At 50.5% G+C, this 13,493-nt stretch overlaps 6 protein-coding genes and 1 non-coding gene across 7 annotated transcripts; 3 read left to right on the forward strand and 4 right to left on the reverse strand.

The window, feature by feature from the left end:
* The first annotated feature begins 145 nt into the window (after window positions 1-145).
* On the forward strand, window positions 146-1,100 carry P153DRAFT_365389 (uncharacterized protein). Its single transcript, XM_033667816.1, has one exon. The coding sequence runs from the start codon at window positions 267-269 to the stop codon at window positions 1,005-1,007; it is 741 nt and encodes a 246-aa protein (XP_033525113.1). The 5' UTR covers window positions 146-266; the 3' UTR covers window positions 1,008-1,100.
* A 271-nt stretch (window positions 1,101-1,371) lies between these two features.
* On the forward strand, window positions 1,372-1,458 carry P153DRAFT_t48. Its single transcript has one exon. It is a non-coding gene; the product is annotated as a tRNA-Glu (tRNA).
* Window positions 1,459-1,739: 281 nt separating this feature from the next.
* Window positions 1,740-2,990, reverse strand: P153DRAFT_365391 (Phospholipase/carboxylesterase). The gene is made up of 3 exons (XM_033667817.1): window positions 2,747-2,990; window positions 2,258-2,682; window positions 1,740-2,209 (listed from the first exon to the last, which is right to left on the reverse strand). The coding sequence occupies exons 1-3, from the start codon at window positions 2,870-2,872 to the stop codon at window positions 2,104-2,106; spliced, it is 657 nt and encodes a 218-aa protein (XP_033525114.1). The 5' UTR covers window positions 2,873-2,990; the 3' UTR covers window positions 1,740-2,103.
* Window positions 2,991-3,163: 173 nt separating this feature from the next.
* P153DRAFT_336550 (DNA glycosylase) lies at window positions 3,164-5,006 on the forward strand (the record flags this gene model as incomplete). The annotated part of the gene is made up of 2 exons (XM_033665706.1): window positions 3,164-4,919; window positions 4,959-5,006. Exons 1-2 carry the CDS (start codon window positions 3,420-3,422, stop codon window positions 5,004-5,006), a joined length of 1,548 nt encoding a protein of 515 aa, XP_033525115.1. The 5' UTR covers window positions 3,164-3,419.
* A 755-nt stretch (window positions 5,007-5,761) lies between these two features.
* P153DRAFT_383954 (uncharacterized protein) lies at window positions 5,762-6,666 on the reverse strand (the record flags this gene model as incomplete). The annotated part of the gene is made up of 5 exons (XM_033670289.1): window positions 5,762-5,940; window positions 5,991-6,140; window positions 6,199-6,324; window positions 6,407-6,467; window positions 6,529-6,666. 5 exons carry the CDS (start codon window positions 6,664-6,666, stop codon window positions 5,762-5,764), a joined length of 654 nt encoding a protein of 217 aa, XP_033525116.1.
* Window positions 6,667-6,900: 234 nt separating this feature from the next.
* P153DRAFT_287509 (uncharacterized protein) lies at window positions 6,901-9,397 on the reverse strand (the record flags this gene model as incomplete). The annotated part of the gene is made up of 3 exons (XM_033663539.1): window positions 6,901-8,930; window positions 8,977-9,144; window positions 9,238-9,397. 3 exons carry the CDS (start codon window positions 9,395-9,397, stop codon window positions 6,901-6,903), a joined length of 2,358 nt encoding a protein of 785 aa, XP_033525117.1.
* Window positions 9,398-10,137: 740 nt separating this feature from the next.
* Window positions 10,138-13,478, reverse strand: P153DRAFT_336557 (uncharacterized protein). Its single transcript, XM_033665707.1, has 3 exons — window positions 11,430-13,478; window positions 10,801-11,382; window positions 10,138-10,753 (listed from the first exon to the last, which is right to left on the reverse strand). The coding sequence occupies exons 1-3, from the start codon at window positions 13,164-13,166 to the stop codon at window positions 10,259-10,261; spliced, it is 2,814 nt and encodes a 937-aa protein (XP_033525118.1). The 5' UTR covers window positions 13,167-13,478; the 3' UTR covers window positions 10,138-10,258.
* Window positions 13,479-13,493: the final 15 nt, after the last annotated feature.

Here is a 13,493-nt window from a genome sequence, read left to right on the forward strand (position 1 = left end):
GTCACCGAGATTTCAAATCGCCCGTCTACGAATCATAAGGTATGCATCCATGTCGATTTGTAAAAATATAGTTGATAGTCTACATGAAAAAAATATACATACAGTTAACACGGAGAAGAGTTCTAAGGAAGTTTACAAATAGTTCCTTGCAAATGTACTACTAAAATTCAACGAAGATATCTTCAAAAGGCTCTGCCAGCTTCCAAGAACCAGATGATCGATGTATCAGGCACAATCCACTTCGGAGCAGATCATCACTTAACATAATGTCTGTATTCCGTCACAGCAGTTCAATCCTCCTCAAGCAAAGTACCTTTTGCCGAACACCCAAATTCCTCTACGCGAAGGTTCATTATCGAGTGGCCTCGAGCGACTCTCTAAGCGCCCACCACGCATGTTCCAAACCCTGCAGCTTGTCCTTCAGCAACCATGATAAGAAGAAACACAGTCATCAACTCCATCCACAAAACCAGCCCCGTCTCCAAAAACACCCCACCAACATGCTCCGCCGCATCACCCCCCGCCTAACCCGCTACCTCACCGCCCACCCCAAACGAGCAGCCTTCCACACCACCAACATCCTCCTCGCAGTCCCAGGAGTCATCACAACTCCGCTCTTAACAGCCGTTGGATTCACCTCTGACGGCGTCCGTCCAAGTAAGAACGCAACCTCACCAAAGTACCTACTCAGTTTACAAATCTCCATCTCCCACAGAATCCCTTGCGTCTGCCTGGCAGTCATCCACAAAACCAATTCAGGCGGACAGCGTATTCGCAACGTGCCAATCTGCTGCGGCGAGTTTTCTGTTCTGTGTTTGTCTGCACTGCTGATTGGAGTAGAGGGGTGGAGAGGGCGGGGAGAGTGTCGCGACTTTCGCGCGTGGAACTGCTGGTGTGGCGGAGAGCGTGGGGTTCGTGATTTATATGGGTATGCGTGCGAGGAGGTGGTGGTGTTAGGGGATCGGGGGTTGGAGTACTTTAGTGGGATGCGAGTAAGGCTGATGTGAGAGTGTGATGGGATGTGAAGTGATGTGGAGGGAGGCTCTGGTTAGTCGAAATACTGGGAATAAAGATACAGTGACAACTACGTCTAGGATTGCTGTAGAAGTCTAGAGCATAAATTCCTGGGAGTAGGCGTGCGCCATGCTGTTCTTGAAAATTTTATTAGTGTAGTTTTACGAAGTTTCCGCACACTTGGCGCGAGGACAAATATCTCAACAACATGATTATTGACCGTGTTTGAAAACAGAGGCAGGCTGTCACTTTAGTCTCCTTCTCGTTCAAAGAGTGTTTTGGAGCACGTCGTCGCCGTGTATTCGCCAAAAAACAAAAATATAAATGATCAGCCTCGCCACATCTCCATCAAGCAAATCCGAAATAGTATAGTGGCTAGTATACCCCGCTCTCATCAGCAATGATCGTTCCGGGGAGACCGGGGTTCAATTCCCCGTTTCGGAAAACTTTCTTTTTGTCGGATCTGAAAACATTTTCGCCTTTTTGTCGGATTCGAAAATATTTTTTGTCTCTTTGTCGAATCCGATCTCGAAACACCGCGAAGAAGCTACGTTCTGGTCAGCAAATGACACTCATACTAGGTGGGGCGTATACGAGTAATGCTAGCAGCACACAAGTTTGCTCAAAGTTCGCGTGTAGTTGTCTGGCTGTGGATGTTTTTGCTGCAACTTGGCTCCTGGCATCGTCCTAGTCGAAAGCCGTCTGATAGCAGATGATGTTGGAACGCGTCTTTGGAGAATATGGCACGTCTGAAAATACTTCAGCACACGATGAAGATAGAGTGGTAGTATCCGAAGACCCAGGCCGTTTCCACAAACCCTTTGCGGCTGTGGAGGAACAGGACCTAGCATGCCATATAGTTAGCTTGATTTGTGTACTTCATCACTACCAAACGAGAGGGCAAAGAACGTGTGTAGGAAGCTCATGGTATCTCTAAATTAGCGCTCATTGTCCAGAGTCACTTCTATGCTCCATCTCATCTCCTCGCTTCCTATACCACGCAAACCAGGCGACGGCCAATGTGATGAACAACACCAGCCCCGTTGTTACTTCAGTCGTTACAGAAAAGGTCGAGGTTCGGTTCGGGAGTCAGAGAGTAGGTTCTAGTTTAGCATCGCCAAGTGGCGGAATCTGCTGCTTGAGGTAGGACTCGAGGTGATCAATCTCCTCGGCGTCGGCTGAATGTGCGAGGTTCCTATTCAAATCAGCGAGCGTTCTGCGTCGGTCCAAGAAATAGTCGTACTTGTATGTCCTGAAGTCGACATTGTATCCCAACTTGGTGAGTTCTTCGGCGCTCATCTGCCCGTACTTGTATGCAACCACGTTGTCCTTATCGCCATGCCCCATGAAGATGGGTGTCTTCTGGTTAGGCGTGTCTGTGGGGATCATATCCTTGATCGTCCTCTGCAGCAGCAGGTAGCAGCTGAGACCAAAGATGCCTCCCAACTGGTTCTTGTATGTGACGCCTGACAGTAGCGACATGGCACCTCCCTGCGAGAATCCACCGATCACGATGCGGTTCGCGGGGATGCCCTTTGCAATCTCCTGGTCGATAAGGGAGTGGAAGTAGTCGCGGGACTTGGTGATGCCCTCAGTATCTTCTGAGCGGTCGGTGAGTGAGCTCAGAGACTTAATGTCGTACCATCCCGGCATGCGCATGCCCATATTCTAACGCGTACGTCAGCAACCGTTATCTATGCATATCTGCTCGGCGCGTCGCAAGTGCACGCACCAGGGTGATGGGAATACTCGGCGCATTTGGGAAGACGAACGAGACTTCCTCAAACTTGCTGCGACGACGCCAGTTCTCTGCTAGAAAGATCCTGTTGTCTATCAGTGACTGCACACAAGACGACATCCAGGCGCGCATCACCAGCCAGCCCCGCTATCTCCCAGGCCATGCGCGACTATGACAGTGGCAGTGTGTCGCTTGAGGGCAGGAACGACCAAAGGCGCAGACATCTTGGAATGACGGGAGTGGAAGTGATATAGTGATATTGTGGCTTGCGATGAGCCGTTGGGATGTTCGGGACGCGGGGCTGTCTCCGCATGGGTGACGGACTGGCGACCTGGAGACGCACGCACCCCGGCGCGCCTTCCACGCTAGAGCGTTCCTGCATGAGCTCAGGGTCCAAAGTTTGAAGCATATCGACGACGTCATGCTTCGCCCTAGGCATCGTGGGCTTTGACCTACCTTTCCTTAACCTCCTTTTGTTCTGTCGCGATTCTTATATCCTTGTGACAATTGTCGCTCCAGTTCTCAGGAAGGACCAACACCTACCCAACTAGATTCTGTCGCGTCTCTCACTTAACCATCATCTCTCAAGCTGTTTCTAGCTTCGCGATTACTCAGGGGGCCAATAGGCATCTCTTCTCATCGTTCGATTCTCATCCAATCCTTCAACATGGCCAGGGCTACGCGAAGCTCTGCGACAAAGCCTCCAGTTGCGAAGGCATCGCCAACCGTCAAAGACGAGCCTGTACAGCTTTCGAGCCCTCCAACAACTCCAGTTCCCCAAAGTTCCAGAAAGAGGAAGGCAGTCAAACATGAAGATGACAGTGAACCCGAACCATCAGTCAAAACACCAGCCACCTCCAAGAGCTCCAAACGAGCAAAGACAGCAGCAGTGAAGAAAGAGGAGGTCAATGACCTGCCACACAACTTGGGAGCTATCCCTGATCTATCTCCAAATGCTGACGCGAACGACGACGGACCATCAGCGAAAAAGACCGCGAAACCCAAGAAGGCTGCTAAACCCAAGGCGCCGAAGAAGGAAAAGGTCGAGGATGTTGTTGCGAAAGCTACGATGACCACAAAAGAGTCGCCAAAGAAGAAGGGGAAGAATAACAGCTACGGCCTGACACCAGGCCACACACCATACCCCAATTGGCCTCACCCATCAGCCGAGGAGTGCGAAGAAGTGACTCGTCTGCTGTCGAAAGTTCACGGCGAGGTTCACGCACCAAAGACGATACCAGTACCATCACTCGAAGTGTCAGGCTGCGGAGAAGTGCCTTCCGTTCTGGACGCCCTGATCCGAACACGACTATCCGCGGCAACGTCAGGCACAAACTCATCACGCGCATTCGCAGGGCTAGTAGCGAGATTCGGCATCCTGAAATCAGGTGTCGGAAAAGGCAGCGTGGACTGGAATAAAGTGCGTCTAGCCGACACAAAAGACGTCTTCGAAGCAATCAAGAGTGGCGGCCTAGCAGATGTAAAAAGCAAAGACATCAAGAAGATCCTGCAAATGGTGTGGGAGGAGAACCAAGCTCGTCGCGAAGAACTCTTATCCTCTGAAGCCCAAGCACCCGGATCCGCCAACGAGGCCCCAGAGGAAAAAGACGCAGAAGTAGACAAAGCAGAGCAAAACATCGTCTCCCTCGATCACCTACACCTCCTCTCCACCGACGACGCCTTCAACGCTCTAACGAAATACCCCGGCATAGGACCCAAAACCGCATCCTGCGTCCTCCTGTTTTGCCTCCAGCGTCCCTCTTTCGCCGTTGACACACATGTTTTCCGTCTCTGCAAGTGGCTCGGCTGGGTCCCTCCACCCGGCGATCCAGCTGGTCTCGCGCCCAACGCAAAGGGTACTTTCGCAGGCCCCACGCGCAACTCTACATACGCGCATTGCGAAGTTAGGGTGCCAGATGACCTGAAATACCCACTTCACCAACTTCTCATCAGGCACGGCAAGTCGTGTCCGCGGTGCCGCGCCATCACCGGCGAGAGCAGTGAGGGATGGAAGAAGGGCTGTCCTATTGAGCACTTGGTTCAGCGGTCTGGAGGGAGGAAGGATGGCGGTGCTGCTACCACCCCGGTCAAGGGTGCGAAGGGGCGCAAGACAAGCGCGAAGAAGAAAGTTGAGGAGAGCGACGAGAGTGAAGCAAAGAGTAGTGGGGTGGAGAGCAGCGAGCCTGAACTTGAGTCTGGGAGCGAGTTGAGCGATGTGGAGAGCAGCGAGTTGAGCGATTTGGAGAGCGAGTAAGAGACAGATCAGCGGCTTTTCTTTGCAGTTTTCTAGAACCATATCATCACATGTATTATAAGGGTTGACGGGTTGGCATTTGGCGTACGGATATACATCAAACGGTGGAAAATTTAACGGCAAGGGAAATTCGACATCAATCTATCTATAATTAATATACACACATCTTTCTCATCATTGATATAAACTTACACCTTCGTCACCCACAGCCAGATACAACAAACTCTCTCCCATCCCCCATCACCTTACATCAAACCAACCCCAAAACCAACCCACCCTCTCGTCACACATCTGCAAATCCGCGCAGCACAATCACATCCACCGACCCACCCCTCGCGCCTCGCACAAGCACTCTATCCGCAAGCCCAGCCCGTAGGGCAAAAACGCCACCAATGTGTCGAATGTTCGGCGAGAAGACCTATGTGTATGCCTCGGCATCTAAAGGTTCGTACCTTGCTCCGCAGATCCTCGGCAAACTGTGCTGCGCTGTGGTAGCAATGTCCAGGGGTATGTGGGCTGGGGCCAGGATGGGCAGGGCTAGCGGGTACCTGCTGAGATGGCGATGCGCGGATGATCGACGGGGCAGGGTAGGGCAGAGGAGAGCGGGGCGTGCTACGTGCGTATTTACTTGTCATGTAAGGCGTGGAGAAGCGTGTGTAGTGAGGAATTGGGACTGTATTGTATTGTAGGGTTGGTCTTGAACTCCAAGTCGAGCCCAGTCCGTTGTCTGACTGAACGGTATGCATCGCCACTGTCTAGTGGAAAATGTCGTCGTAGAGTACCTCAGCCCATGCCCAATCCTGCACCAATCTATCCGTGGGTATCTCGGGGAGGTTGAGCCTACAGCCCGGCATCGGGGTCTGACGGTAATACGAGTATGGTACCATCCTGCTCTCGTACGAGAATCCTACGCGGTACGGTACGACAGACAGCTCTACGCGGGGGTTTGCCGTGGTCAAAGGCCCGGTGCGGTCTTGCAGTTACGGATGCGGATGCGCGCAAGAAACGGGTAGTCGCAGCAATCGTTGCAGATGTGGAAGGTGTGCTGATCATGATGACTGAATGCGGTAATCTTGCAGATGTAACGGCGGTGCAGACGGCGCGGGGACCTGCAGAATCGATGTCGTAGGGCGACTGGAGCTGGGTTTGTGGCTGCGAAGCTTGATTGCAAGTAATTTGATTGATGGCTTACCACCTGACAGCGCCTTACGCCTGTCTGAAGTGGCCACAGTAGCAAGCATCATTGTGTCTCCGCTGGACTCGCCCCATGCTACCTCGAAGTCGCCGAACAGCCCATGTCGTGCGCGCACGTTGATTACTGGACACCCAAGTCACGAGAGCGCACACCAATGAGACCAGCATCGCGAACAGCCTAGTATCCGCGAGCAAAACACCGGTACCGTGCAGCCAACTGCCGACCGGGAGGAAATTTGTGTCACCCGCACCGTGAAGCCAAGAGGCCTTGTGTCGGCCCGTGAGCCGTCATGGAAGTCAAGCCGTAGATTGTGGTCTGCAAGCGTACAATGTAATTGGGAAGCAACAAATTGAGACCGGATGAATCCGGAGATCGGAGTACGTTCGATTGCATACTTCGTGTAGAACCCTCTTTTTGTAGAACGCCGATTTGACTCATTCTAGACGGCGAGCTGGCAAAGGTCATCGTGGTAGTTACGTGGTATGTATGAGACTCAGTCAATGAAGCCGAAGTAACTTGAGTCGACATTAATGCCTTCGAAGGTTGATGCTGACTCGAGAGGATATACATCATCTCTGCAAAGTACGAGCTGGTGTGTTGCGCGAAACGCAATAACGTATATTGGAAGGTGAAATAAGAACAACATCCAGTTTGAACGTCTCAGCCCAGAAGAACTATCACTGTCAGCGAACGATATGTTTATACCGCGACATTAAGCTCACCTTCCCAATTCCAGTCCTTCATCACGCCCAGCCAATGTAGACGGCCATTTACTGTAAATTCGGGCTCCAGTAACTCTGCATCCTCAATCGGTGACTCTCTGTAATCCTTCGAGTAGTTTGTGTTCGAGTCCACATTTGGGGCGGCATACGTTGGGTGTACGTTGAGCATCCGGCGCTTAGGGTTAACATCAAGCCCGCAATCGCCATCATAGAAGCCTCTACTCAGGGAAGCAAAATCACGCTTCAATGACGCATCGGGAGTGAAGTTGTCGCTTCGAAATCCACCCGCGGCTGTACACTTCGCTGCATAAGCGTCACGTCGAGCCCAAACCTCCTCAGTGACTTCCAAACTCTTATCTAGAATGCCGAGCTTCATTTTGGAAGCCATGAGTGCCCAGCGAGTCTTTACCCAATTACGGTCTTCTTCACATGTAGCCTCGCAGCCTGCCGCCATCAGAGGGTAGATATGGACGATGGTCGAGCGAGATTTGAGCTCGACGGCGGCTAGTTCGGAGAGTACTTTCTTGGCAAGTACGCTCGATGATGATGATGGAATTTCCGGAACAGCTTGGTGCAGATACAACAACGTTGCGTATTGATAGGCGGTGGCTGTTTTGATAGAGTCACACGGACTCACGCTCTCATCTTCTGGATCTTCGATGAAAGATGGAGGTGTCCATTTCTCAAGTTGCGCTTTCAGCTGCATTGCTTGTGTGATTATGTCGACATCGTTGCCATTCGATCGACGGACCTTCTTGACTAGGCTTGCAACGCGACCGATAATAGGAAACAGGGTGCTGGCGCACCCCATAAGAGGATCAATCGAGTTTGTTTCCCTACCCGAGTGTATACTCTCATGGATAGCATCAACGTCGTTGAAATCATCCTCGTCCGCAGAAGTCAAACGAGCAATGACATCCATATAGATCCAGGTGTTGCACAGAAACTTGAAACGAGTCCATTCCTCGCCTTGCTTAGGTACCTGACGATGTTGTATAAGGGCTTGATCGATCAAGAGCTTGGCGCCTTTGATATGGTTTATACCTGTGCTGATATGCTGGTCCCACGATTCGGAAAACGCAAGCACCAGCGTTGTTGAGATGGCAGCGTCAAAACGCATATTTTGCAGCCCCTCTGCCAGTGCATGAACAGCAGTCCGGAAATGGTCAATACCTTGAATACGCATAGCTGGGGAGTCTGTGGAATGGTGGAACGACGTCATAGATGCGATAGCATGATAAAGGGCTGGACAATCGTGCGCGAGAGGCCAAACAAGGGTCCGCCAAGGGTTTTCCGTGGGACCGTCTTTTACTGAAAGTACCCCACATGTGTCCCTGTCATACTGCCGTGTAAAAGTCTCGGGAGCAGCGGAGGAGAATTGTGGTTGTTTCAAGATTCGAAAGTCTCGAAGATCCGGAGAAGGACTTGATGAACTTGATGACGAAGGCGAGGGTAGCCGCATTATCCACGTTTCGTGCTGGAGGTTCATATTGTGGGTTGCATCTGCTGTGGCATCTTCCACTATTGGGGTCAAGTCAGTAGATTGATAAACCGATTCATGCTGAGACCGGAACGACGAGTACTCTTCTGGTGGGATATCGAGGTCTGTTCCGGGTAGCAGCAGGTCAACGAGTCGCGGTGACTGTCCAGACGAGACACTTGAGAGCGCAGTAGTCTTTGTCTGCATTGTCATTACACTCTCAGACCCGAATAAGCTCACTGGGCATTCTGTGGAGCCTGACGCATAGGAATCGACAGGCGATATCGACTGAGGAGTGATCGTGTAGGGTGACGACTGCGGCATATCGTACATGTTCTCGGCGAGCGGGTAGGATGTCTGTGGAAAAGTCGTAATAAGAGGTGGTCCACGCATCGTAGACAAAGACGATTGTGGTGGCAGAAAGAACGCACCCGGTCCTGGATTGGTGAACGCATGGAGTGTACCGTGTTGGTCCATGGAGTTGTTCCCGTCAAGAGGCGCAGACGTCGGAGATGGTTGGATAGAGCCTACCAAGATCAGAACCGTAACAGTCGTGTTCATAAGCAATCAAACCTTTTCTTAGCTTCCCAGGCGGTTTCCCTGTGAAGTTGGTCTCCTCAAATGGCCGCCATTTGAAGTCTTTCTTATATCCCCCACATGTCACGCCCCTTTTAGCGCACTGCTGACAAGTAGGTTTCGTCTCATCGCATTTTAGACGTTTCGCCTTGCATGTAAGACAACCTATACAGAGGCATCAATACGGCGTGTTCTTCAAAAACTCGCGCGGGGACATTCGCATGATGCTGATAACAACCACATCTGCAGGCAGCGTACCGTTGCGGCTCTTGGATTGCTTTCTCTTGGGTACACCTCCGTGTTGATGTGCTTTTGATCCGTTTTTCGTCGTTGTCTGTGATGGAGAGGCAGTCTTTTTGCGGTTATCTGGATTAGGCTGGGCTAACAAAGGCATCGGGATGGTAACGATCTCCGCCATTTGCCGCAGTTTGAGGCTTTGCAGTGTCGTCGCGCCAGATTGGAGCGACCTGCGAGGTCAATATCTGGCCGAGACGACTGATAAGCTTCGCATGGGTTCATTGATGATCGCGGTTCAACAGAAGGACGGAAGAACGTCGTATCCAAGATGGAGTGCACCCGACTCAAGTCCCAGGCTAGTGCAAGCGGGGTCGAGGCTGCCAATTAGCGACGCCAGTAGACGTGGGGTGCATGAAGCCTAATCGCAGCAGGGATCCTCTAGCAGGCTTCAGTGTTCCTCTGCGCAATATCTTTTACCCCCATGTGCGACTGTCGTCTGCTCGAGTCCAGGAACGCGTGTGACAGTGTGCTCTGGAACAAAGTTGGTCACTTTTTCTGTAGCACAGCATGATCGCCGTCACATCGAAACAAGAGTTACATGCATCCGCTTCCAAGGCTGCTACCTTGCTTTCCTCCACAAACGGCCCATTTCCTCAGCCGTGTTCCGGGAGCTAAGACTTTTCTGAATGGATTAATGTCCGAGCGCCAGTTCTAGAACAAATACAGCAATCCTAATGAGAAGGACAAACGATATTAAAGGTAATTTGGCCTTGTGCGTTTCCCTTTTCGCCAGTTCGACAGCCATAGGACAGGAGGTTCTTGCACCTTTTAAGCTGTGGAAGCACGGAAACACGCATCCTTATGTTGTTTCAGGACTAAGCACGATGTTGTTGTAAAATCATAAAAGATCTCGAACGTAATAGCAACTGCGAAGCAGAACGAAGTAATGTCTTTAATAAGCTAGCTGCCCGATGTGTTAGTGTGTGTGCGTGTTCGAAAGCCCAAGCAATAACACGGCTCCAAAGACATTCTGCCTGAACAATCACCCCATCCCAAGATGTTTCCCAAACATCATCCAAAATGCAGCAAACAGCGCCAACACCGTGAAGATCGGAACAGACGAGTTCTGCAAGTCTCCAGGATGTGTCCACAACCAATAAACCCAGAACCCCAACGCGGCAAATATAGGCACCAAATGATAGGCCGCGAGAAATGCAAACGACAGTGCATAGTCAGCCTCCAGACCCCATGCAACAATCTCGACATCTTCAGAGTCAACATCAAACTCGCTCTTCTTCTTGGGAATGCATCGCAGTTTATCGCAACGGCGGGGGAGTTTGACACAATCGTGCCATGGGTTGAGGAGCGGCCAGATACAGGATGCGCCACAAGCGTTGAGACAGACAGCGAACGTCTTGGGGTTGATGAGCGGGTTCTTGCCGGGCCTTGGAGCGTACTCGTAGTCGTGTTCGAAACCATGGTAGTCTGGGAGGTCTTCGCCGTGGGACAGGATGCGATTAGCATCAAACTTCTCGAACTAGGGGTGTAAGCAAAGTGCAAGTTGGTGGAATTAGAAAGATTTACTTTGACGAAGCGACAGAAGCGGAAGCGAAAAGGCGATAATAAGAACCTGGTCCAACCACGATGCCGTTTGTACCTAGACTTTAGTTCTGAAAAGAAAGTAGGATCGTTGATAAGGTTCGATATCCCAATATGTTCGAGTTCGAGGGACCAACGTGAGCCTTGTACTCCGAACAAGACCCAGTTAGAGACTGGTGGTGGTGGAGCTATAGTACTGTTTGTACTGTTCCCTTGGACCTGTACTGATTTGGTACTACCATTTCCACTCGTGGTGTTTGATGGTATCTGGCTCAAGTTTTGAGATATTTGAGTCGAAGAACTTGCAGAAGATGAGCCTGGAGGAGTGTAGCGCTGCATAGCCTTCGATTGTTTTGAGCCACTTGAAGAAGTCGTTGGTAATCGATTTTGCAATAAACCGGACAGATACGTGTTCATGCAATCAAAAATGGCAGTCCAGGTAATCTGATGTTCATGGTCTTCACAGCAATAACATTCTGCAGGATGATTGGGCGTTGTCTCCAGCACATCTTGAACGATTTTGGCTTCCTCGGCTGAGATCGTTTCGAAAAGAGTTTGTCCGCAAAACTGATTGATTTAGCAGTTTGCACGTTGTTGACGTGAAAGTCTCTCACCTGCCACTCAAGACGTCTGTCTCCAGGCTGCAAATCATCTAACCGCGACGTCAGAGGCCACCAATCCCATTCTTGTCCTGTATAGTCTTCTAGAAATCCTTTCGCCGTGTTTGTCAGGGACACATCATTTGATAAAGATATATGTATCGATCTTTTAGGAACTGACTGGATGATGTTCCGGATTGACGCGCGTAATGTCAAGTACTGGCTGTCTGCAAAGAGACTCTGGAAGAGAGCGCCTCCTTGTAAGGGTGCTCGACTTCCACCAATCCGTGGCATATTGTTTTCGTCTCGGTTTTGCGTTACTTCTTCCTCGTGGAGCTCAACTAATCTCTCCTCACCGACCTGATCTGTCTCCTCCTTTCGGAACTCGAGTTCTTTTGGGGTGAAGACACGAGAAGTGTTGTATATATCGGCGTTCATAGTACTATGTTTTCGCTGGTTTGCTTGCCAATCGCTGACTATTTCATTTATCGTTTTCTGGCCATGTCTTCCTTGGAATCCCCCTAGGGTCGCCCTCTTTGATCGGTGTATTTCTAGAAAGTGCTTGAGGAGTTCCACAAAGGACTTGTGTTTGAACGCTCGCTTGAAGAATAAGGAGGTGTCGAGAGTTGGATTTGCACAGAAAAATGTCACAAGCTTAACCTCTCCGAATGATGAAAAGTCAAGTTGTGCAAAACCAACTTCTTCCAACTGATTGGAAAATGTTGCGAAAGAGGTCAGAAGAGGATCATGCTTAAAATGGATCGGCGGCGAAAACATTTGGTTATTCTGGAACGGAGCAAGCAGCTTTCGGACAGCAAATGCTATCTGTGTCTCTATATTCGCATCGACTTTTGAAAGGTCAGTTGCCGATGAAGCCTGAGATTCGACTGAAAAGATAGAGCCATTGTCCGAACAAACTACAGATATGTTGTCGTTCTCTTCAGTATTCGTCCCAGAAAATTCAAGATCATGCTCAAGATATTGGTCAAGATCAGGGAAATTAGGAATTCCGAAGCGACTTTCTTCCAATCCACGATGAGGTTGGTTCTGAGCTTCGGCTTCGTTTTGTCCTCTCGTGCCATGTTGCTTTGTGTAGTCACCCTCGTGCAGGGACTCTTGTTTGGCGTTGCGTTCAGGGAGAATATCGAATGTGGAGGATTCAGAGTCCAACGATGAACTCACAATTTGGCGTACTGGTCGTGACGTTTGAGGGGCTCGAGAAACCACATAGTACTGCTTATCCGTCGAGACAAATGGCATCCGGTCTCGGCGACGCGAGCTGCGTTCAACAGCTTTCAAAAGTCCCCTGATTTCGACCAATGCGGTTGGAAGCTCGATCCGAACCAACTCTTTCTTCCCCTTCCCGGATTCACTCTCAATCGTACTATACGTCTCGCCGTCTGATGTGTTGTACATGAGCCTCGCAACATCTCGAGCTAAACTAAAGCCATGGTCACAAAGCTTGCTATGGCGACGGTGAACTTTGTATGGGTTTTTGCAGTAAACACACTCTTCCGCGTGCATCTCGAAGCTGTAGGCTACCCAAGATTCGTCGTTGTTTAGTGGGCGCGATATGGGTATGTCAAGGTGCTTCGAGAACCCACCCATTCGCTTGCTCCTGGAAGTGGGTAGCCACGAGTGGGCGAAGATGGATTCGTCTTCTTCAGGTGCCGTGATATCTGCTCCAACTGCTTCCGGCCATTCCCCAAGATACCCTGAAAATGGGTTGCCGGGATCTGGCAATAACAACATGATCGTCAGTCAGACTATCGTCGATGAACCGTGAGATTAGGGCGATGATACTCTCATCCGATATCGCGAGAAACGGTAAAAGCTAGTACAGAAGCTAATCTCGCGACAGATGTTACGGATGGTGGAGCTGCTAGGTTGTCGTGGCTGCTTATATTCATAGCTGAACATAGACGGGCTGACGACCAGGCTGAAACTTGGCGACATAGCCTCTCGTTAAATGAAGTCATCGAGTGACCTCGCATGCATGCACTGCCACATGTTCGAAGGTTTGCGTTATCGATCAAGTAACATGCTATTTGATGTCGTGTTTCTGGTGTTCTGCAGGTA

The sequence above is a fragment of the Dothidotthia symphoricarpi genome (genome assembly GCF_010015815.1).
Source record: "Dothidotthia symphoricarpi CBS 119687 unplaced genomic scaffold P153scaffold_7, whole genome shotgun sequence".
Classification (NCBI taxonomy): domain Eukaryota; kingdom Fungi; phylum Ascomycota; class Dothideomycetes; order Pleosporales; family Dothidotthiaceae; genus Dothidotthia; species Dothidotthia symphoricarpi.

Excerpts from the sequence above, each read along its gene's own strand:
- P153DRAFT_336557 (XM_033665707.1), bottom strand. The coding sequence starts at position 13,166 with ATGTTGTTATTGCCAGATCCCGGCAACCCATTTTCAGGGTATCTTGGG. Across the intron at positions 11,383-11,429 it reads ACAGACGTCTTGAGTGGCAG|TTTTGCGGACAAACTCTTTT; the intron begins GTGAGAGACTTT and ends TAAATCAATCAG. Across the intron at positions 10,754-10,800 it reads GCTTCTGTCGCTTCGTCAAA|TTCGAGAAGTTTGATGCTAA; the intron begins GTAAATCTTTCT and ends TTACACCCCTAG.
- P153DRAFT_365391 (XM_033667817.1), bottom strand. The coding sequence starts at position 2,872 with ATGTCGTCTTGTGTGCAGTCACTGATAGACAACAGGATCTTTCTAGCA. Across the intron at positions 2,683-2,746 it reads CGAGTATTCCCATCACCCTG|AATATGGGCATGCGCATGCC; the intron begins GTGCGTGCACTT and ends CGTACGCGTTAG. Across the intron at positions 2,210-2,257 it reads GTCGACTTCAGGACATACAA|GAACCTCGCACATTCAGCCG; the intron begins GTACGACTATTT and ends TGATTTGAATAG.
- P153DRAFT_365389 (XM_033667816.1), top strand. The coding sequence starts at position 267 with ATGTCTGTATTCCGTCACAGCAGTTCAATCCTCCTCAAGCAAAGTACC.